Source organism: Carcharodon carcharias, chromosome 2, assembly GCF_017639515.1.
Source record: "Carcharodon carcharias isolate sCarCar2 chromosome 2, sCarCar2.pri, whole genome shotgun sequence".
NCBI lineage: Eukaryota > Metazoa > Chordata > Chondrichthyes > Lamniformes > Lamnidae > Carcharodon > Carcharodon carcharias.
The window spans coordinates 156290213-156312956 of record NC_054468.1 but is presented as its reverse complement, the minus strand read 5'-3'; the positions used below and the strand labels follow the sequence as shown (position 1 = coordinate 156312956).

Genomic DNA, 22744 nt, shown 5'->3' with positions numbered 1-22744 from the left:
TATTAAGCTTCTAGTTTTGTCCCTCCTTTAGCCAGGTCTCCATTATAGCAATGATATCCTGCTGCCATGTGTCTACCTGCGCCCTTAACTCATCTACCTTGTTTGTAATACACCTTGCATTGAAGTATAAACATTTTAACCCCGTCAATTTCCCTTGCTGGACACTTTTTAAACTTTGCTTCTCCAGGAGGAAGAGGGCAAACTTGGGAGTCCGTGGCTTCTAACCGACCAAAACAAAGGAAGTTCATTTGGCAAGGCACCAATCACATTGAGACACTTTGTCTGAAACATGCAAAGGTAAAGTCAAGGTGTCGGAAAGAGTGCACAAACCTCCCAAACAACCCATCTACCCAACCTTCCAAGCACCACCTGCCCCATAGGGAGCAGAGTATGTAGATTGTGCATTGGACTTATCAGCCATCTGAGAACCCATTAAAACGGAGTGAAAGCAAGTCATCCTTGATTGCAAGGGATTGCATAAGATTATGACAAATTCCAAAATAACAATTTTAAATATTCTAGCTCAATGAACAAAAGTACAAATGATGTTTGTTGGATCTACACATTTGTAAGCAAGAGTCAAGAAGTTTTTTGAAACATATTTGGAAAGTATATTAGTTGCTTGAATTTGAAAAGTAATCAGATTGTTTAGATTCGTCTAACCAAGTGATTAAAAATATTTTCTAGTGGTGATGTAAGCAGCACCGTGAGTCACTGGCACTGTGCAATAAAAATGCTGCATTTGATTCACTGCTGGAATTAATTGTACTCTCTCCAAATAATTAGACTCTCATTATCTTCAAGTGGCCTGGATAGTCCAGACTTGTATAATCCTCATGATGCCCTTTGATCAATGGCTTTTATAAAAAATTAAACTCCTAGGAGTCTCTACATATAATGCTTTGAAATTGATTGCTTCAGGTATGCTTACCATATTTCTATGGAATTCCTTTAATAATGACATTGACCGGTTTAAAATAAACAGATTAGATTTGAAGAATCCAAATTCTCCAAACATGCGATTTAATCAATTATCAAAACAGATTCCCCACAATAAATAGCCTATCCAACTGTTTTAATACTTAAAACAAATCCAAGCATATTAGGTAGCCTTGAGACTCAAAGTTGTAATGCATCAAATAAAAGTAATCCAATATGGTTCATGGATAATTCTAGTGGGTAAAGCTACTGCATGGTGTAACATTCAGGCGAGGGCAGCCAAAGACACAGGATTTTCAAAAAGTCAAAATATTTTAAATCAATACTCCATAATCAATATATTCCATAATATATAAAATTTATTTGTGTTTGGGGAGACAGTGGATTTACATGTGCACTCTTTAAATCAGTATCATACTACTTTGATTTGAACAGTTTTTCCCAACTGAACTGCTCAGTGGCCTGTGATATGTCTGTGTTCTTTGGAATTTCAGGAAATATTGATTGCATCTTTTCCCTGAATTCTGTTAGCTGCAAAAAAGGTTGGGAGAAAAAAAATTCAATTATTCAAAGTGAAATTCACAATGATACAATATTGGAATACAAATACATCTAAATGACATTTTTATTTGATTAATTTAATTTGTAGTCAGGTCCTATGGAAATTGGGAATGGAGAAAAATTCTCCATTTTGTTAAAAGATTATCTCTCCATAAATATTAAGTTTTAAAAAACTGATCTTCATTCCTTTGAAATTAAATGCAATTATGCTTCAGAATGACTAAATCTCCTTCCATTTTCTGTTTCATGGAATACTTAATACTTTAACAGGGATCATATATAAAATCTGTTCTCTGTTTATGTGACTATTATAATCAGCATTATGAACATCATGAGGAGACTTCAATTCCTGCAGTTACATACTTTTAAAAAGGTACTCAAAAGTTTGTCTGCTCCTATCCAACTCCAATACAACTATGGAAAACTATAATGGTAAAACACTGCTATTTGAAGTTAATTAAATGGAATAGAATCAGATCTCTCAGTTGAGGAAGATGGTAACTCCATCAGCAGGTATGCAGGATATGACTACCAATATTTTAAAATGAATACAAAGTGATCTATTTCTCTATTCAGTGGAAACAAGTCCAGCCCTTTGCAGTTATCTTCATGCATTTTGCTAAAATTCAATGATTAAGAGCACTACAATTAAGCCTGATCCTATTGCCATTCTTACGTGACACCCTAAAATATGTCCTTTCCAGAAAAAGTCACTGAGTGGCAATGAGATGCAGGTAATTCTGGTAGAGTTTTTATTCCTTTCCTTACCCTAAGGTGATGAAGTTATAGTGGTCCATCTGAAATATGTTAAATTATCTTAGCAAAAACCTTTTAAACATTTAGCAAAGTTACATCTGGAGTCTGGTACTTTGTAGAAACCTTACCTAGTCTTTCATCGATGTGAGAGCAGTGAGCAGCTGCCCCCAAGGAGACTGACATCCTAGGAATGGAACAGGCTGCTTTTCTTTACTGAAAACATCCCTAACTCAATAAACATTTTATAACTGCTTTGTTCAAACTGTGTCACATAGTTCAGTAAGACCTCTATCTGTAATAAAGAGTGTTTACATAGTTATTTAATTCGTTTTTTAAAAACTGAATAAAATCCAGAATGAATCTACTTTTACCATAACGTTTCTAAACAATATTTTAAAAATGGTTAAATTAAGCTCTTATTCCAATAGTTGTTCAGAACATAAATGCTTAGTATTGGATCATTGGAACAGAAGTAGGCCACTTAGCCCTTTAAGCCTGTTCTGCCATTCAATTAGATCATGACTGATCTGTGAACTAACTCCATGCACCTGCCTTTGTACCATATCTCTTAATATCTAACAAAAATCTATAACTCAGATTTAAAATTAACATTGATCTTGCATCAATTACTGCTTGTAGAAGAGTATTTCAAATTTCTACCACCCCCTTTGTATGTAGAAATGTTTCCTAATTTCACTCCTAAAAGGTCTGCTTCTAATTTTTTAGATCATGCCCCCTAGTCCTGGACTCCCCAACCAGTGGATTTTCTAGTTATCCTATCTGTTCCTCTTAATATCTTGAAAACTTTGATTAAATGACCAGTAACCTAGTAAAGTTCAAGGAATACAACCCCAGTTTGTAAAATCTGTCCTAATAATTTAGCCCTTGGAGTCCAGAAATAATGCAGCAGATCTATGCTGAACTCCCCCTTCTAAGGCCAACAAATCCTCAAAGTGTGATGCCTAGATTTGCTCCAGGTGTGGTCTAACCAGGGCTTTGTATAGCTGAATCATGTCTTCCATCTTCTTGTATTCTAGTCTATTGGATGTAAAGGCCAGCATTCCATTTGCTTTTTTGATTATTTTCTAATCTAGTTAATGACATTTTGGAACCCTAGGCTCCATTTTTTCTAGCTTATCACAATATAAAAAGTTTCTTTTTTAGATCCAAAGTGGATGGCCTCATATTTGCCTGCAGTTAAATCCACTCGACGCAGTTTTGTCTATTCACTTAATCTAATATTTTTGTAATTTGACATTTCCATCGGCACTGCTAGCAAAGCTGCCCATCTTAGCCATCAGCAAATCTGCATATTTGGCTTTCCATCATCTAAGTCCTTAATAAATATGATGAATAGTTGAGACTGCGACAAAAATTCTTGAGGGACATCACTAGTCACATCCAGCCAATTAGAATATCTGCCCACACTCTCTGTATTCTGCCTCAGCCAATTTTCCAACCAGGTTAATAATTTGCCTTCAACTCCATGAACTTCAACTTTAGCTAACTGTCTCTTATATTTATCAAATGCTTTCTATAAGTCCATATAAATATCAGTACGCATTTCCTTGTTCACTACTTTGATGGTTTTTTTTGAAGAATTAATCAGGTATGACTTTCCCTTTACAAATCCATGCTGGCTCTCTGATCAACTAAAAAGTTTCGAGCTGTTCAGTCACCCTATCCTTAATTATGAACTCTAGTTTCCTGACAATAGCTATTTGGCTAATTAGTCTATAATTTCCTGGTTTTCCCCTCAACTTTCTTACATAGTGGACTGACGTGAAATTTTCTAATCTAAAGGAATGGTTCTGGAATCAAGGCAACTTTGGAAAATTATAGTTCAGGCATCTGCAATGTTCTCAGCTCCTACCTTCAAAGCTCTGGGATGGAGGACCATCTGGTCATAGGGAGTTGTCACTCTTTAGTGTCATAATTTTCTTCATTATTGTTATTTTGCTTATGTTAATTTTGGCGAGCCCTTGTCCCTGATTCAATGTTAGTTTCCTTGGAATGTCCAGCATGCTGACCTCTGCACCAGTATTTACAGTAGAGGAAAAGTAATTATTCAATGTGTTTACCGTTCCCCTATTTTCATTAGAGCATCAGTTCCTGGAACTCTTTTTTTCTAATAATTGTAAACATTTTGAGACACTATTTTGATATCCCTTGCAAATTTCTTTTCATATCGCCTTTTTGCAGCTCTTACTATCTGCTTTGTCAGCCTTCATTGTTCTTTGCAATTTTCCCAGTTGCCAGGATCTATGCTTTTGTTTTGCATATTTATATTTTTTCTTTTAAATTTGTTTTTTCTTATCTTTCCAAGTTGAATTTGCACCTACAATTCATTCAATTGTTCCTTACATTCTGTATATATAGAACACTTAGTTGGAACACACACCCTAACCTATCCTCCTGCTCTAATTTTTTATTCACTTTTTAAAAAATTCTCTCTCTTGGTTTGATTACATCCTTTAGTTATCCTTTTACTTGTAGTCTTTAAAGGACAATTTCTGACTGTTCTACTCTCTTTCTTTTCATTTGTTTTTGAACTATTGATTAACTACCCCAATTCTACTTACTTTATATCCAGTACGTCATACCTTAATAATTTGCACCTGCAGCTACGCAAAAATGTTCTTAGGGGAGGTTGGGGGGTGGGTGGTGGTGGTGGGTACAGGGGGAATGGGGCGATTTGGATGCAACATCTGATGGATAATTCACTGGCCCCATTCACATGTTTCAATGCCTATAACCAATATTCCCTCTAATTTTTCATTTTCTGGCAGGCCACAAACTGAGCACTATCTTGTCTATGTTTTGTCTATGTTTACATTTTAACGTCACTGGTGCCACAAAGTTGAGTGTCCTGTTTATTTTGATGCACAGTACATTCCACATTTCTTTGTCATTATGCCCATGCGCATCTCAAGACAAAAATTGCTCTTCTCCCACTGGAGGTTTCAATCTCCCTCTCTCCCTTCACCCATCTCTCTCTCCTCTTAGCATCCCAATTCTCCGTCTCTCCCCTCACCGGTCCCACTTTTCCAATTCCCCCCCCCCCCCCCCCCCCCCCCCCGCCTTGAAACAGTGACTTGTGCTCTGGTGTAGTTTGTTGCAGCCTGTGGTGCCTTGTCCAAAAGCCCTCCTTGGATGAATGAGACAGCAATGACTGTTGGTGGATTCATCGATTGTGGAGGACATTCTCGCTAGCTCCGATTAGTTCTGCATCGATTTTCCAAAATTATCTTCGTCTCTTGTACAACTTTTTATTTTTCTCTAGCTTGGAGTATCAAGGACAATCATAGTATTCTCAGCACCATGACTGCAAAGATCAATTAATTTAACCTCAGATTAGGGCCTTCCTATTTTGTATGGGTCATTGAGTAAATATATTTACTTACTAAGCCTTCTGACAAAATTGGCACCAATATGCAATAGGGACATTAGAAATACTATAAGCTCTGCAGATCTGCCACATCCAGTCGTGAATGGTGGTGGACAATCAAACAACAACCAGGAGGAGAAGGCTCCACAAATATTTCTATCCTCAATGATGGGGCAGCCCAACACATCAGTACACAAAACAAGGCTGAGGCATTTGTAACTACCTCCAGCCAAAAGTGCCATGTGGATGATCCATCTCGGCCTTCACTCGAGCCCCCAGCATCAGAGATGCCGGTCTTCAGCCGATTCGATTCACTCTATGTGGTATCAAGGAACAGCTGAAGGTACTGGATACTCTGTCCTTGGCCTGCTGCAATGTCCCAGAGTAGCCGAACGCAAACTGGGGGAACAGCACCTCATCTTCCGATTAGGCATTTTACAGCCTTCTGGACTTAACATTGAGTTTAACAACTTCAGACCATGAATCCTCTCCTCTCTTTAAATCCCTTTTTTTCTACATTCATTTTTTATCCACTTATTTCTATTTATTTGTTCTTTTATCCCCTTTTCAGCCCCCTTTATCCCATTTTCTATCCTTTTTTCCCCACCACTGCCCCCTCTCCCTACATCCCCAAAAGGGCCATCTGTTACTTGTTCCATGTTGTTCTTTTCAGAGTGCTTACCCTTGTTCTATTATCACATTCTGCTTTCTTACCTTAATGCCACTATCAGCACCTTTTTTAGCCCTTATCATAACCATTAACACTCCCTTTGTCCTTTTGTTCATGACATTTTGTCAATCTCCCCTTTGTCCCCACCTATTGCTGGCCTTCTATCCAGCTTCACCTGCTCCTACCCCTTAACTAGTATCAATTTCATCACATTTCTACTTCTCTCCAACTCTGTGGAAGGGTCCTTTGGACTCGAAACATTAACTCTATTTGTCTCTCCACAGGTGCTGTCAGACCTGCTGAGTTTTTCCAGCACACTTTGTTATTGTTTCAGGTTTCCAGCATCTGCAGTATTTTGTTTTCATCTTACTGGCCGATTACTGCTCCATCAGTTTACTCTTGATCATCAGCAAAGTGATGGAAGGTGTCATGGACAGTACTATAAGTGGCACTTACATAGCAATAACCTGTTTACTGATGCTCAGTTTGGGTTCCGCCAAGGCCTCTCAACTCCTGACCTCAGCACAGCCTTAGTGCAAATATGGACAAAAGAGATGAACTCCAGAGGTGAGCTAAGAGTGACTGCCCTTGACCTCACTGGCTCATTTGACCAAATGTGGCATCAAAGAACCCTAAAAAACTGAAGTCAATGGGAATCTGGGGGAAACTCTCCACTGAAGTCATACCTAGCACAAAGGAAGATGATTGTGGTTGTCGGAGGTTAAACATTTCAGTCCCAGAACATCACTGCAGGAGTTCCCCAGTGTAGTGTCCTCGGCCCAAACATCTTCAGCTGCTTCATCAATGACCTTCCTTCCATCATAGGGTCAGAAGTGGGGATGTTCATTGTGCAATCATCAATGTTCAACACCATCTGTGACTCCTCAGATACTGAAGCAGTCCGAGCCCATATGCAACAAGCCTTGGATTTTTAAGTAACATTCACGTCACAGAAGTGCCAAGCAATGGCCATCTCCAACAAAAGAGAATCCAATCATCTCCCCATGACATTCAATGGCATTACCATTGCTGAATCCCTGACATCATCCTGGGAGGGTTACTATTGACCAGAAACTGAACTGGACCAGCCATATCAATTCTGTGGCAGCAACAGTAGGTCAGAAGCTGAGAATTCTGCAGAGGGACTCACCTCCTGAGGCCCCAAAGCCTGTCCACTGTCTACAAGGCACAAATCAGGAGTGTAAAGGAATACTCTCCACTTGCCTGGATGAGTGCAGCTCCACCAACATTTGAGAAGCTCAATACCATCAAGGACAAAGCAGCCCATCCACCACCAATGCACAACGGCAGCAGTGTTTACCATCTACAAGACGTTCTGCAGCAACTCACCAAGGCTCCTTCAACAGCACCTTCCAATCCCATGACCTCTGCCATTCAGAAGGACATGAGCAGCAGTTGCATGGGAACACAACATGAAAGTTCCCTTCCAAGCCACACACCACCCTGACTTGGAATTATATCGCCATTCATTCGCTGGGTCAAAATCCAGGAACTTCCTCCCTAACAACACAATGAGTGTACCCTACACCACATGGACTGCAGCAGGTCAAGGAGGCTTCTCAAGGGCGATAACGATGGGCAATAAATGCTGGCCTACTCAACAATGCGTACATCCCGTGAAAGAATAAAAAAATTGATGACTTAATGATTTACAAGTAGGAATGAGTTACAATGGCCAACTGCTTCAACAATTTAATTTTTTGTGTGTAACGAGGAGCAGTTCTGCACTTTAGTTTATTGTCCTAAAATCCAAATCTTCCCTTCCCCTCACCATGAAATGCAAAGCAACAGAAAATCTTGTTCATACAAGTTAAACTATGACATATCATTTCACTTACAACAGAATATAAATTTCACTCTATAGGATTCACAGGAGAGCAAAAACCTGGCAGGGCAAAGAGATAACTGTTACAGACCAAAAATAAAGCTGCTAATAAGAATGACCAGAAGTTTATTTTTATGAAGGATCTTTTATCAGATTTAAAAATCCCATTGAGATCAATTAAACTTAGAAGGATACAATACAGCAAATTGCATGGCGTGACAAGTGAAAAAATCTTAGGCTTGTAGTTTTTTTGCTACAGATCATAAGATTGGTCTTGGATGAGGAAGGCCCTTTGGTCATCTACAAGATAATTGACCAGAGGAAATTGTCTCTGTCTAACAAAACCCTTTATAATTCTAACAACTTTATTAAATCTCAACCGCCTCAGCCACAGTGGCAATTACCCCAGTACTTCAAGTCTCTTCTCAAAATTGTAGCTTGTTATCTTGCCAACTCCGACTAATGTTTGGTGCTCCTTGCTGTTTATTAGCTCCATCCAAACTGATTCTACATCTTGATCCTTCGATCCAAGGTCCTCTCTTACTGATCTTGCCCCTCATTAAACTGCTACTCCATCACCTTTTCATTTTTGCCTATCCTTTAAATGCTGAATATCCTCGGATATTCAGTTCCCAATCTTGGTCACCGTGTAGCCAGGTCTCCATAAAGGCAATGAAATCATACTCATTTAACTCAATCATACTCATTTACCTCAATTTGTGCATTCAAATCAACCTTTTTGCGACCGCTCTGTGCATTCAGAGCGAGTGCCTTTAATTCTGCTTTTTTAACTTTATTCTCTATTCTGATCCTATATGATGCTTGTCTATGCTTCGTCTGTCTTCTATTTTTGTTTTCAACTTTTGTACTTCCTTTTACCAGTTTTGCTTCCCTCAAATCCGAGCTCCCTCTCAGGTTTCCATCCCTCTGCCAATCTAGTTTAAACCGTCCGCAGCAGCACTAGGGAATCTCCCTGCGAGGATGAGGGGCCCGGACCTGCTAAGATGCAGCCCATTCAGCTTGTACAGGTCCCACCTGCCCCAGAACCGGTCCCAATGCCTCAGAAATCCGAAGTCCTCCGTCCTACACCAGTTCTCCAACCACATGTTTAATCACTCAATTCTCCTATTTCTAGCTCACAAGCACATGGGCCTGGGAGTATCTCAGGATTACTGCTTTAGAGGTCCTGCTTTTCAATCTCCATTCCCAGCTCCATGAAATCTGCTTTTAGAACATTACCACCCCCTTCCTACCTAAGTCGTTGTTACTAGCATGGACCATAACCTCTGACTGTTCACCCTCCCCACAGAAGAATGTCCTGCAGCTGCTCTGTGACATCCTTGAACCTGGCACCAGGGAGGCAACACACCATGTCCATGGCCACAGAAATGCCCGTCTGTTGCTCTAACTAACGAATCCCCTATCACTCCTGCTCTTCCCCTCTTCTTCCCCCCCAACCCCGTACAGCTGAGTTACCTGTGATGTGACAAACCTGGCTCTGACTGCACTTCTGAGGGACTGACGCCCTCACCAGTATCCAAAACGGAAAATCAATTAGTGAGCAGGACTCCTGCACTACATGCCTGGTTCTCTTGGACTGCCTGGCAGTCCCTTTCTGCCTCCATGCTCCTAAACTGCGGTGTGACCACCTCTCTGAACATGATATCCGTGTAGCTCTTGGCCTCATGGATGCGCCACAGCGACTCCAGCAGCAGTTAATCCAGAGTTCAAGTTTCTGCAGCTTGTGGCACTTCCTGCACGTGGTTGTCTAGGTCACCGGCAGCGTTTACAACTTCCCATATACTACAGACCGAGCTAACTGTCCATGTCTTAACTTTACTTCACTTACGTTAGCTTTATTTTACTTTGGTTTACTTATATTATTTGGCCTTAACTTAAACCTTACAACTATTGATAAACTTTACTAGCACTGATAAATCTGACTAATACTAAACATACTTTACGAGCAATAAACCTTGCTTAAGGTACCTCTTTTCCTGTGCACCAAATTTGCTACTCATTCCATCTCCTGTCTCCTCGTGCGCTGCTTACTAAGGAGGTACACTATGACTTTAATGTCCTTTGCAATGTTGATGTTCCAAGTAATTTAAAGTAATATTCTTAATTTACTGTTTCCCTTCCATCAACTACCTTAAACATCTCTAAAAGATCACCTGTCAGATACTTTCTATTTAAGTTGAAAAGTGTCTCCAGTCTTTCTGCAACACTGACTTGTGCAGATTGTGTCTAATGATATCATTGGGACCAGACTGCAATACTAATCTGAAGATTGAGCAGATGTGGTAGAAATGGTGACAGCTTCCCAGTTGGGCTAGAATTGCCAGGATCTGGATAGTGGGCCAAAAGAGGCCCAGCAAGGTAGTTTCAAAATTAAATTTTAAGTTTCCTTGTAGGCCAGATGGAGGAACAGCCTTTCTCCCCAGCCTCACAAGAAAGTCCTGGACCTCCACTGTCCCTGCTCTTAGCCCCTTCATGCAAATCATCTCTACAGCTCAACCACCTCAACTTATTGCCAGGGGTCATTCCTATGGTTCCCAAGCTGTGACCCCACCGCTGAATTCCTGCTCCCATCAGCCAACAAAGTAGTGGATCTGGGTGGGACTCCAGGAAAATTTACAGAAATTGACATTAGCTATGCCTTCCCACTTCCAACATGCCCTTCCATTTAAAATCAGGGCAAAGGAACCTGAAGAGAAGTCAATCATTCATGTCGAAGAAGTAAAAATTTGATGTGATGAAAAGTCAGTGGCATTTATGGATTGCAGTATAATGTAAATTTTCAACTTTATTGAATCAGGAAATTAAAAGAAATGATACTTACATTGTGTACTCCTAAAGCCTTCCAGACTGTAAGGCTAAGCAAACCAACCCCACACCAGGCAAAAAGAGAACCCCAGCCTAGGGCCCTCAAGGCCAGTGATGCCCCACTCTCAGGAACAGTAACAGTTGCATTCATCCCCTAGAAGAGAAGAATATAAAAGAAAGACTTGCATTTATAATGTGCTGTGTCACGACCTCAGGGTGTTCCAAAGTTCTATACTGCAAATTTAGTACTTATGTCATGTCCTCACTGTTCCAAAAAAAATTTTAACCCACAGCTGCCATGATATTTTCATTTTGCAGTAGCCCAATGTCCCTGACCTCTTCATACCTGGAACCACCTTTAATGGATAGTTACTTTAAACCTGGCTGATGACATCTCTGAGGAACCTCACCAATAAACACCAAGAATACTACAACACAGATAATATATATCAAATAGATGTGTCATTGAACAAGACATCAAGCTCAAAAAGTGTTTCAGATGCCTGAACAGGTCTAGTGGTGCCCTTCAGTACTAGCCAATGACAACGTTTAAGATAATTATGATGGACTTTGTTCTGCACAACATAGCACAGCAGAAGAACAAATTGCTTAGCACTGGTGAGGATTCCAATGGAAGGGGAGAGGAGAAAGAGGAGGTCAGGGGAACCAGTAGCTATCACATCCCTGTTCCCTACCTGCTCTCAGTCCCAGTGACATAAAAGAGTCCTGAAAGCAACTATTCATCCACTGCACAAGTTCAGTTCGTGTGTTCATATTCATCACTGAGCAACCGAAAACCTAAGTTGGTACTCAGTAGGCTAACAACCTTTTCATAAACACCCACTTACATACTCTCAGTGAGCTACAAAGCTTTTCTTTTATTTTCCCACCACTCCAGGGCTGGCTGTTCTGATCCCTGGTCCAGCTTCCTTTATGCTTCCAGAAAATGATCTCTGGATTTTGGATCCCATGAGGGTTCCACAAAAGACTGTTCCATCTGCAACTGTGCAAGGGCAGGCCTGGTCATTTGGAGAGGAGGCAGCATATTAGGTACTGGTTGGGAGTGGGGAGTGCACAACACAAGAGTCACGGGAGCGCTTCGAGTGGAATTCCCATTTTCACATTGTCTTCCACCATCACCCACTCCAGGGCCAACATGCGGCCTTGTAAAGCTGCAGTTTTTGCTTCAGGCAGCAGAAATGTTGGCAGCCATACATTGTATGGATGTGGCCAGGGCCTGCATGGGCTGATTAGAGTGTCATGGAGACGGCTACTGTAGCCAAGGAAGTCATTCTTGCAGTGGTCTCGAACGTCAACCCACAAATGATTGAGCTGGACACTTCCATCTTATGTGCAGTTGTGGATAGTAGGTCTGGCCATTATCTTGCTAACCCTCTCGCATTCTCCTTTTTATCAGTGACCCATGGATCAGGATCTGTCTGCTGACGCTGATTCTCCACAACTGTTGCTACCAGAACACTGCTTGTTCTCACTTGTAAACTGTGATTCATAAGGTGAAATCTCATCTAATTCCCACCAGGACACATGAAGTGCTTGCATTTGTGCTGGTGCCTGGCATGTTTCCTAAGATAGTACATCCTCAGAAGGGATCAGCTCTTCTGAGGAAATGTTGTCTGAAAGACCACAGTCTACTGCTCTTTGTGTTTGCCCTGGAGGGGAAAAGAGATGGACATGATTTAGGCAATGAAACGTAAAACGTTTCAGCACAATTAAGGTGATCATATTTCATTCAATGCTGAAACCAAGTCAATGTGACCTGGACTTGTCTGAGTGCAGGTCATAGATAATTAATGTCGCCACTAGGATGTAGGTGAATTTGAAACTGTGCTCACCTTTCCAGACTAGTTAGGTAATTAAACCACTTCCTGCACTGAATCTAGAAATGAACACTATAATTCTGCTATTGGCCTCCTCAGCCCATTCTAGCAATGCCATCTTGTTCACAGCAGAATCGATTGGGAACAGTTCCTCCTTCCTGGTCTTTACTGCACGAAACAATGGTGAGACCACATCTGGAATACTGTGTGCTGTTTTGATCCCCATATTTAAAGAAGGATATACATGCATTAGAGGCTATATGGCAAAGGCTCACTAAATCAGTCCCTGGGTTGAGAGGGTCGTCCTATGATAAGAAACCAAGTAAATTGGGCCTATATTCTCTGGAAAGGCAATCTCATTGGAACATACAAGATTCTGAAGAGGCTTGACAGGGTAGATGCTGAGAGATTGTTTTCATTGTTCAGGGAATCTAGGATACATGGGCAGAGTCTCAGGAATAGGGGCCAATCAGTTAGGACTGGGAGGAGGTGAAATTACTTCATTCAAAGGTAACGATTCTTTGGAATTCTCAACCCAAGAATGTTGTGAATACTCCACTGTTGAATAAGTTTAAGGCTGAGATAGACAGATTCTTGGTCTCTCAGGGTATCAGGGATATGGGGAGCATATGGAACAGTGAGTGACAGCCCAAGATGAGCTATAATCATATTGAATGGCGGAACAGGCTTGACAGGCAGTGTGGTTCTTCTCCTGCTCTTATTTCTCGTGTTTCTGCGTACATCAAGTGATGCTTCATTGAAGTGGGGCATAGTCATTGACTGTCCTGACTACATCTGCAAATCTTTTTCTCTTTCCTAAAGTACTCCCAACTCCTCCAAATTTCATCTTTACATTGATTTAAATAGTTGAGGTAAAATTTCGTCATGCAAGGGTACTCATCATGCACATTCATGTGCATTGGAGATGTGCAAGCTGGAAGTAAAATGATGATGAAATAGCTCTATTAAAATCAGACATTTCCTGTGAATTTCTGCTTTCTGCACTAACTATTGCCAGACCACACCCTACACTCAAATGCCATCTTGTGCATTAATATCAACGTCACTTAGTCTCCAGCACAGAAACTGGCCATTTGGCCCAAATAGTCTATGCTGGTGTTTATGCTTCACAAACCTCCTCCTACCCCTCTTTGTCTAACCATATCAGCATAGCATAGCATTACATATCCTTTTATTCCTTTCCCCTCATGTGCTTCCCTTGCTTTCTCTTAAATGATTGTGCTATTCACCTGAACTACTACTTGTGTTCTCCGTTTTTTATACTCTTTCATGTAATGTGGCCACTGCTGGAAAGGCAGCATTTATTGTCCATCCCTTATTGCTCTTGAGAAAGTGGTGGTAAGTCACCTTCTTGAATTGCTGCAGTTCATGTGGCGTTGATACTCCCTCAATGATAAATAGGGAGTTTCAGGATTTTGACCAGTACACACTGCAGTGCCAGTGGTGGAGGCACTGGTAAATCATGTTAAAAAGCCATACAGATTTGATTTTTTTGTAAACAAGATTCATCTAATTTCAATAGGAATGACTTTTTAAGCAAGGTTCATTTGATTTGTTCATTGAAAGCAATGTAAAAAGTCTGATTAACTGTCAAAATATTTAAAAGTAAGATTACTATTATTGAAAAAATTGATTACACAAATCCATCTTAACACTTAAAGGATCCTTTCTGGTGTGGGCCTCCTCAATAAGTATTTGCAAAATGGAAATACCAGACGTAAATTTTTTGTGTGTGAATTGTTTGTTGTTCACAGGCAATTAGCCCCAAATTCTCACATGTTCCATATCTGCTGTTCAAATCTGCAGTTTGGTGATCGAAGTTGCGAGCCCTCAGGAGTAGGATAGATTGGCACAACATACTTTACAGAATACAGTTCGAGTGCACTCCAGAAGTTGCTGGCTCTTGCCAATGTGCAATAATAGCAAACGCTGAACCTGTCACTGTTATTGACACTGCAAAATCTGGGTCACAGAACTTACAGCACCAAAACATGCCATTCAGCTCAACTGGTCTATGCCATTGTTTATGCTCCACGTGAGCCTCCATTGAACCCAATCAGCATATCCTTCTATTCCTTTCTCCCTCATGTACTTATTAAGCTTCCCCTTAAATGTATCTACACACTTAAATTACTCCATTACAAATGGTAGTAATTTTTACACTCTTAATGACCCTCTTGTTAAAGAAATTTCTCCCGAATTCCTTATTGCATTTATCAGTGACAACCTTATATCCAAGATGCCTAGTTTTGGACTCTCCCATAAGTGGAAACATCATCTTTATATCTGTCATATTAAACTCTTTCATAATTTTAAAGACCTCTATTGAGTCACCCCTCAGCCTTCTGTTTTGTCTGGAATACTTGCAAAAAAATGAAGAATAGTTCAAATGGCTACTAGTTCTTTTGAATATAAAGCAGATCAAGAGGAGAGGCAGCAATCTGAAAAAGCGAGTTCGTATTGAAGAGCTGGAAATACAGAATTCCCAACAACCAAAGTAACTTTACTAATTACTGCTTCAGCAGTAAGGCACTTGCACCAAGGAGAAACCTATTATAAACCAGGTCTAATCAAATGAGCTAATCATATAATAGGTTCTCATTAAGGGCTGGAATTTCTCTCACTTCAAGCAAGCTGCCCATTCTTTATAATCAACTGAACTTCTCGCAATTTATTCCATCTTTTCCTCATAGGGGTCAGTTAGCTCAGTTGGCTGGGCGGCTGGTTTGTGATGCAGAGTGATGCCAATTGCGTGGGTTCAATTCCCGTACTGGCTGAGGGCAGCCATAAAGGATCTACCTTCTCAACCTCATCCCTTTGCCTGAGGTGCGGTGACCCTCGGGATAAACTTGCCGCCAGCCGCTGTGCCAACTGAGCTAACCGACGTATGTTTCTCAACATAAATCACAGGCAATAAATATGATAAATTACACATTGAATTGCAGGTACAATTGTATATCGCATGGATTTACTAGGCAGTCAACTCAGCATATAAGACACCAGTTTCAGCCACAAAGTCCTTCAAAACTCAACTTCATCAGGTAGAATTCCAGCTCTTTTCTTCAAAGATCCAAAGTTTCTCATTTGACAGTAGCTCCCAATAAACCTGAGTTCCTTGAGTACAATCTTCACCAAAATGGAGTGCTTCTCCAGAACCTCCTTGGCTCTCTTTACAACCTTCTTGATGGCACGGATCCACCAGTCTGAACCCTCAGTAACAACCCTGTGTAACTCTTTCGAGTACAAACACATTTCCATCTGTTCCTATTCAGATGAAGTTACATTGTTTCATAGTTTGCCATTGAGAGATTTGAACTCTTGATAATCTTTTAAATCCATTGCACAAACATGGTTGCAGATGAAATCAGTAACTCTTGAGTACAAACACGTTTCCATATGTTTTCAGATGAAGTTACGTTGTTTCATAGTTTGCCATTGTGAGATTTGAACTCTTGATACTCATCTATTGGAAACTGGTGAGTTTTGGGTAACTCTTTCGAGTACAAAACCATTTCCATCTGTTTCAGATGAAGTTACGTTGTTTCATAGTTTGCCATTGTGAGATTTGAACTCTTCATCTTGGGGTTACAAGCCCAGTACCATAACCACTTGGCTATTTAGGCCAAGCCCCAACCCTGTGTACTGCATGGCTGAATTTAGTCAGTCAATTACTTTAACTAGCACAAACAGCTGCAGCAACCTTGTATTGCCTACTGCCAGCATGTGGATCAAGCCTTCATTTTCTTCAGTCTTCTTGCACTGCATCGCTGGGTGATGTGAACTCGGATGGCCCTTTGTCTTTTATCTAGTTTCAACCAGTATCCCAAGAAACCCAAAGTTTCAGTTTCCCTTTCAGCAAGTGTCTGACTCAAAACGACATATGTCTTGAAACTAGGGCCAGTGCACCCAACAGAACACGTGACAAGTCATCTGTTCAGATGACAGCTCACACGCGTTCCTCCACTGGTCCTGCAAACTGTGGATTTCATTTCTCTTTATCGTCAGGGTACCATGCCCTAAGAGACCCTTGGTGACCATGGACTTCCATGTGTTTGTCCATGGTTATGCTTGGCAAGGCACTTTTGTGATATGCTGACGCCTCATATAGGTTCTGGCTGACCAGGAGGCTCTCCTGCTTTTACTGCCTGCCATAGGTGTATCAGAAGGATTTGCAGGTTGACAATCAAGCTGTTTGGTCATGTCATGGATGCACCTTCTGTGGCCATCAAGTCTGGAGTGGGACACAAACCCAGAGCTTCTGGCTCAGGGGTAGGGATGCAACCCACTGCACCACAAGACCCCTGACCCCTCCCACCCCCAACAGATTCCATTACACGATTCAAACCAAATCAGCTGCAGATATAGATTTTCTGGACATGAATCTAAATGTTAGAATGTTCTGCTTTGAAGAACTATTTGCTTGCTGTACACTGGAATGAACATTGAACTATGCCTGTACCTGTGCAATGTAACATTGGATCGTAACTTCCGATTGGCAATTGAGTCGATTGCCACTCCACTTGAAAGTTCTTACTGGTAAATCCAGCTGATCCTCTAACCCAACCTTCCAACTCAGGCTGGGCGAGATTTGGGCAGTTCAGCACGTCCCTGGGGCCTGGCATCAAGGGCTGTAGAGTTGAAGTTAAGAAGCCAGGCCCCCGTTTTTACAGCACTAACTGCCGCAAACCAGTTAAGTTTAAAGGACAAGCCAAGTTCAAAAGGCTTTGACAAGGTAAGTAACTGTATAGGGTTTTGGGCGGGACGTCATGTGAGGTCAGGCCTTGGGAAGGGAGGGGAGAGAAGAACTGGGCCTTGGGGCAGGGGATTGGGTGGGTGGGGGGGGGAAGAAAGAAGAAATGTCCCCTGGGGGTCTGGGAGTCCAGTAGGGGAAGGGGAAGGATTCAGTCAGTGTGTTTGGGGGAGGTGGGGGGGAAAGAGTTCCCTGGGGCTTTGGGGTTGGGAGGGGAGTCCTGTGGGGTGTGCACAGTGTGGGTCCGAACAATAGTTACCCAGAAGCTAGAAGTGGTTTTAATTCTTCCAACTTTTTCTGGGTAATTATTGATGTAACACACTCGGAACCATCTGATTTAAATCACAATTTTTGGATAGTTCCCAGTGCAGGGCAATTGCTCTTCCCTGGCAATTGCTACGCAATCCTTCCCTAGGAACCTCTGGAGAATGGTTCCCCAGCACATCTTGGAATTACACCCCAGATACAATGCCCTGGAGCTCAGAAATTATGGCCCAGTGTTGTTCACAGTTCAATGAATCATTTCCCTCATCATTTTCAGTTGGTACCCAAGTGCACAGTGTATTAAATGAAAATGGTTACCATTATTCATATTTTCTTAAGACAAAATAAGCATTTTTTTTCCTGATGCTTCATCGTTAATCAAAAAGAACCAGTACGTGAGGAAAGAGTTGATAGAAATCTCTCGGCTGGATGTATCGTTCACACTCCATTGCCAATAAACAAAACAAACTCATTGGTGTCGTCTAAGTGCGATGCCAAGTGGTGTAGGCAACCATGGTCTTCCAAACTTTCCGATCATAGCAACAGTAGATGACGCAGTTGTTGTAGTTCTGGTTAAGCCAGTCTTTAATGTGCCTTTCTGCTTCCTTCATTGTCGGTCTCTTGCTCTTCTGTTAATCACTCCAGTGGTGATTATGCACTCCAACCCTTCTGCATGGATAACATGTCCGAAGAACTGCATTTGTCTTCTTCTGATGCTATTGGAGTTCTCTTGTTCTTCTGACCTTATTCAGTACTTCTATAGTTCTTTTCTCCACCCTTCCAAGCAACACATTTCGAAGTGTTGATTTTCTTTTCCTCCTGGCATGCACCTTCCAGCATTGCCATTGTGCACAAAGATTCTCCCGACCCGACCCTGCTGCGCACTTCTTCCAGGAAACGCACAGTGCAGCGTATTCTGGGGAACTCCACTGGAGCAGGGTAGAGTTGGGGAAGAGAGGACGCGCTCCCTCTTTATGGCACTAGCGGCTGTATTCAGTTAAGTTTATTTAAAAGTCCAGTCTTTGAGGGTGGATGAGTGGGGGAGGTGGGTAGCTGCATTGGGGGGGGGCGGTAATGGTGTTGAAGAAAGAAAGAAAATGGGTAGTTAGGTGGGTTGGGGTGTGGTTAGGTCAGAGGGGTAGTCGGTTGCGGGGGGTGGGGTAGTCATGTCAGATCAAGTCAGGGGGCAGTCAGATGATTGAAGGGGTGTAGTCTGGTTGCTGGGTAGTCAGGTCTGATTGGGAGGGGGGTTGGGGTGGAGGAGAAATAGTCAGATGGTCAGGCTCAGAGTCAGAGACATCCATGCAAGGTCCCAAGCAGCAGGGGAATTGCCCATCAGAAGTTTAAATTTCCATGCAAGTCCACACATCGCGACTCCACAGGGTCCTGACAGTTGTCTTCCGTCATATGTTCAGTCTCTAGTAATCCAGATCCTCTTTCCCAATGCTCTCAAGCTTCACATCTATAATTTATTACTGATAGACAAGACAATATAGTAAGTGGATTCTCCATTCAAGACTCAAGCTGACAATGTTGCTTAATTTTGTAAAAACACTTTTGGCCTGTCCAATCCTTTTTCCGATTTGAATACTGCTTTTGCCGCCAAATGTTACTGTGCTTCCTAGATAGTTGGATTGATTGATGTGTTCTAACTTGATGTCATTCATTGCAACTTTGCATACTGGAATATCCTCTCTTTGTTATTACCATAGTGTATGTTTTCTTGCAGTTGAGTTTAAGCATGTATCTACCACTTTCCTGTACAACTGCATCAATTAATTTTTAGAAGGCTCATCCATTTTTTGGTAGAAGTACAACATTACTGGCAAAGCAAAAATTAGATGAGATTACTTGTGCGTTACTGACTACATGTTCTCAGCTTAGTTACATTTTCATTCTATGTTTATTTTATCTCAAATATTCATCTTCCTTCCCTTCTGCACCAAAAGCTAATGCCACAAGTAAGCAGCAAACCATCAATTGCTACGTCTTCTTGTTAATTCTTAAGTGAAAAAACAACCTGATTGTAGGTTCCTTTAATATATAGCATCCCACAGAGCTTCACAGATGCACAATCATGCAAAACTGGATGCTGAACCAAACGAGTTGTTAGGAAAAATGGCCAAAAGCTGAGCCAAAGAAATTGCTTTTAAGTAAAGTCTTAAAAATATGAAAATTATTTGAGATGCACTGAAGATGGTCCTGCGGTCTTCCCAATGTTTGACAAGAGGAAATCGTGACTGCCCAAGATTAGTTGTTAGACAAGCAATCAGACAACAACGGATTTAGAGAAATTAAGAGACATGGTGGAGAAGTAGAATGAAAAGTTGTCAGGGGATATGAGGGTGCTGATTTTCCATTGATGGTCCCAACTGAAATGGCACGACGTGTAGCAGGTTGGGAACCCAGTAACAGCTGCAGTGGGCTTTGTCATAGCTGGTTAACTGAGCCAAAGAATTAGCATCCCATTTCCAGCTGGGATGACACAGCAAATCTTATCAAAGGAGGATTTCTAATTAAAGGGACTCCAACATGGGTTAGAATGGCTGAACAGAGGATACAGCAACCGCAAGAATGAGAGGAAACCTGAGCAGGATGCCTGCCCTGGGTCTCTCATTCTTACTTGTTGGGGCATCTGAATGATTGAAGTGAGGTGATGTTTCCCATGGATGGGTGGAAGAGGCCAACCTCTCCAGCCAAGCATGCATGCATCAAATAGGCCAACAAAGTCACCAGCAAGAATGTGGTCCCTCTAACCTGAAGACAGTGCACCAAGAGGATCCAGGACCTCAGAAGGGCAGGAAATGCTAGTGGCACAACACTTTCAGGTGTGAAGCCCCACACTCTGACTTTTCCACATGCCTCAAAACATTCATTCTTCTCCCTCTAGGAACCTCACATCGCCATCTGAACAGTCAACTCTTAAATGCACCCTCATCTGATTGTCCTTTTGCACCCGTGGCTCTCAGCCAACCTCCACAAATGTTTTTTTTTTCCCCACCTCTCCACATAAACCAATTCTGACACTCATAACTCTCTGCTTTCTCTCTGTCCAGGGGAAGAAAACACACCACTTTGGGAAGAGGAAGAGGACCCGGGGATGGGTGGGTCTCCATTGATAGGCACCTTGACCGACCCCACCTGGTCCACTGGGAAGCAGGTCTTTTTCCAGGAGGCAGCAGATGTCAGCAAAGACCTCCCATGAAAGCCCCAGTCTCTTAATGTAACTATACATTTAAGAAGTATTTGGAGGTGCACTTGCGATAGCATGGCATACAAGGCTATGGGCCTAATGCTGGAAAATGGGATTAGAATAATAAGGTAATTGTTTGACTGGCGCAGACTCAATGGGCCGAAGGGCCTTTTTCTGTGCTGTAGACTTCTATGACTATGTGGAGTGACTTGTTCCAATGCCTGCTGACCAAGTATTGAGGTTAACACAGCGGGAAGCAGGATTAGGAAAGTGAAGGAGGATGTGGGTGGAAGGGGGTTTAAGGTAGTGAGCAAAGGTGACTTCATTTATGGTCTGCGCAATGAGGGTAGCAAGGTAATGTGAGGTGACAAAATCAAGGGGTTGGCCATGAATATGGATTAGGGAGTTTTAAGGGAGTTTAAGAGACAGTGAACTCAGCAGAATTTTTTTTGCTTTATTCTTTCATGGGGTCGGGCATCACTGGCAAAGGTCAGCATTTGTTGCCCATCCCTAATTGCCTTGAAATGAGTGGTTGGTTGGCCATTTCAGAAGGCAGTTAAGGATCAACAACATTGCTGTGGGTCTGGAGTCGCATGTAGGCTAGATCATGTAGGGTAGCCTGCTCCACCATTCATTATGATCATGGCTGATCATCCAACTCAATAGCCTGCACCCACTTTCACCCCATATCCTTTGATTCCCTTTCACCCCAAGAGCTATGTCTAACTCCTTCTTGAAAACATACAATGTTTTGGCCTCAACTAATTTCTGTAGCAGCGAATTCCAGAGGCTCACCACTGGGTGAAGAAATTTCTCATCTCAGTCCTAAATGGTCTATCCCATATCCTCAGACTGTGACCCCTGGTTCTGGACTCCCCCATCATCAGGAACATCCCTCCTGCATCTACCCTGTCTAGTCCTGTTAGAATTTTATAGGTTTCCATGAGGTCCCCCCTCATTCTTCTGAACTCCAGCGAATATAATCCTAACCGACTCAATCTCTCCTCATATGTCAGTCCCTCCATCCCAGGAATCAGTCTGGTAAACTTTCGCTGCACTTCTCCTTCAGATAAGGAGACCAAGACTGCGCACAATATTCCAGTTGTGGTCTCACCAAGGCCCTGTATAAGTGCAGCAAGACATCCCTGCTCCTGTACTCGAATCCTCTCGCTATGAAGGCCAACATATCATTTGCCTTCTTTACCGCCTACTGCAGCTGCTTACCTTCAGCGACTGGTGTACGAGGACACCAAGGTCTCGTTGCACATTCCCTTCTCTCAATTTACAGCCATTCAGATAATAATCTGCCTTTGGTTTTGCTATCAAAGTGGATAACCTCACATCTATCCACATTATACTGCATCTGCCATGCATATGCCCACTCACTCAGCTTGTCCAAATCACATTGAAGCATCTCTGCATCCTCCTCACAGCTCACCCTCCCACCCCGCTTTGTCTCATCTGCAAATTTGGAGATATTACATTTAGTTCCCTCATCTAAATCACTAATATATATTGTAAATAGCTGGGGTCCCAGCACCGATCCCTCCGGTACCCTACTAGTCACTGCCTGCCATTCAGAAAAAGACCCATTTATTCCTACTCTTTGTTTCCTGTCTACTAACCAGTTTTCTATCCATCTCAATACACTACCCCCAATCCCATGCGCTTTAATTTTACATGCCAATCTCT

The 22744-nt window shown here is 41.9% G+C and overlaps 1 protein-coding gene across 2 annotated transcripts in view; it reads right to left on the bottom strand.

Moving 5' to 3' along the window:
- Positions 1-1280: 1280 nt before the first annotated feature.
- tmem242 (transmembrane protein 242) overlaps positions 1281-22744 on the bottom strand; it is a 39137-nt gene continuing 17673 nt past the window's right edge. The window contains exons 3-5 of one of the 2 annotated variants that reach the window (XR_005946471.1): positions 11003-11140; positions 2385-2548; positions 1281-1470 (exon numbers count right to left, since the gene is read on the bottom strand). Coding sequence is in view for 1 of the 2 variants with exons in the window: in XM_041216127.1 (XP_041072061.1) it covers positions 1357-1470; positions 11003-11140 (252 nt within the window). In the remaining variant the exon portion in view is untranslated. The remainder of the gene's footprint in view (positions 1471-2384; positions 2549-11002; positions 11141-22744) is intronic. The other variant, XM_041216127.1, reaches the window with a different exon arrangement.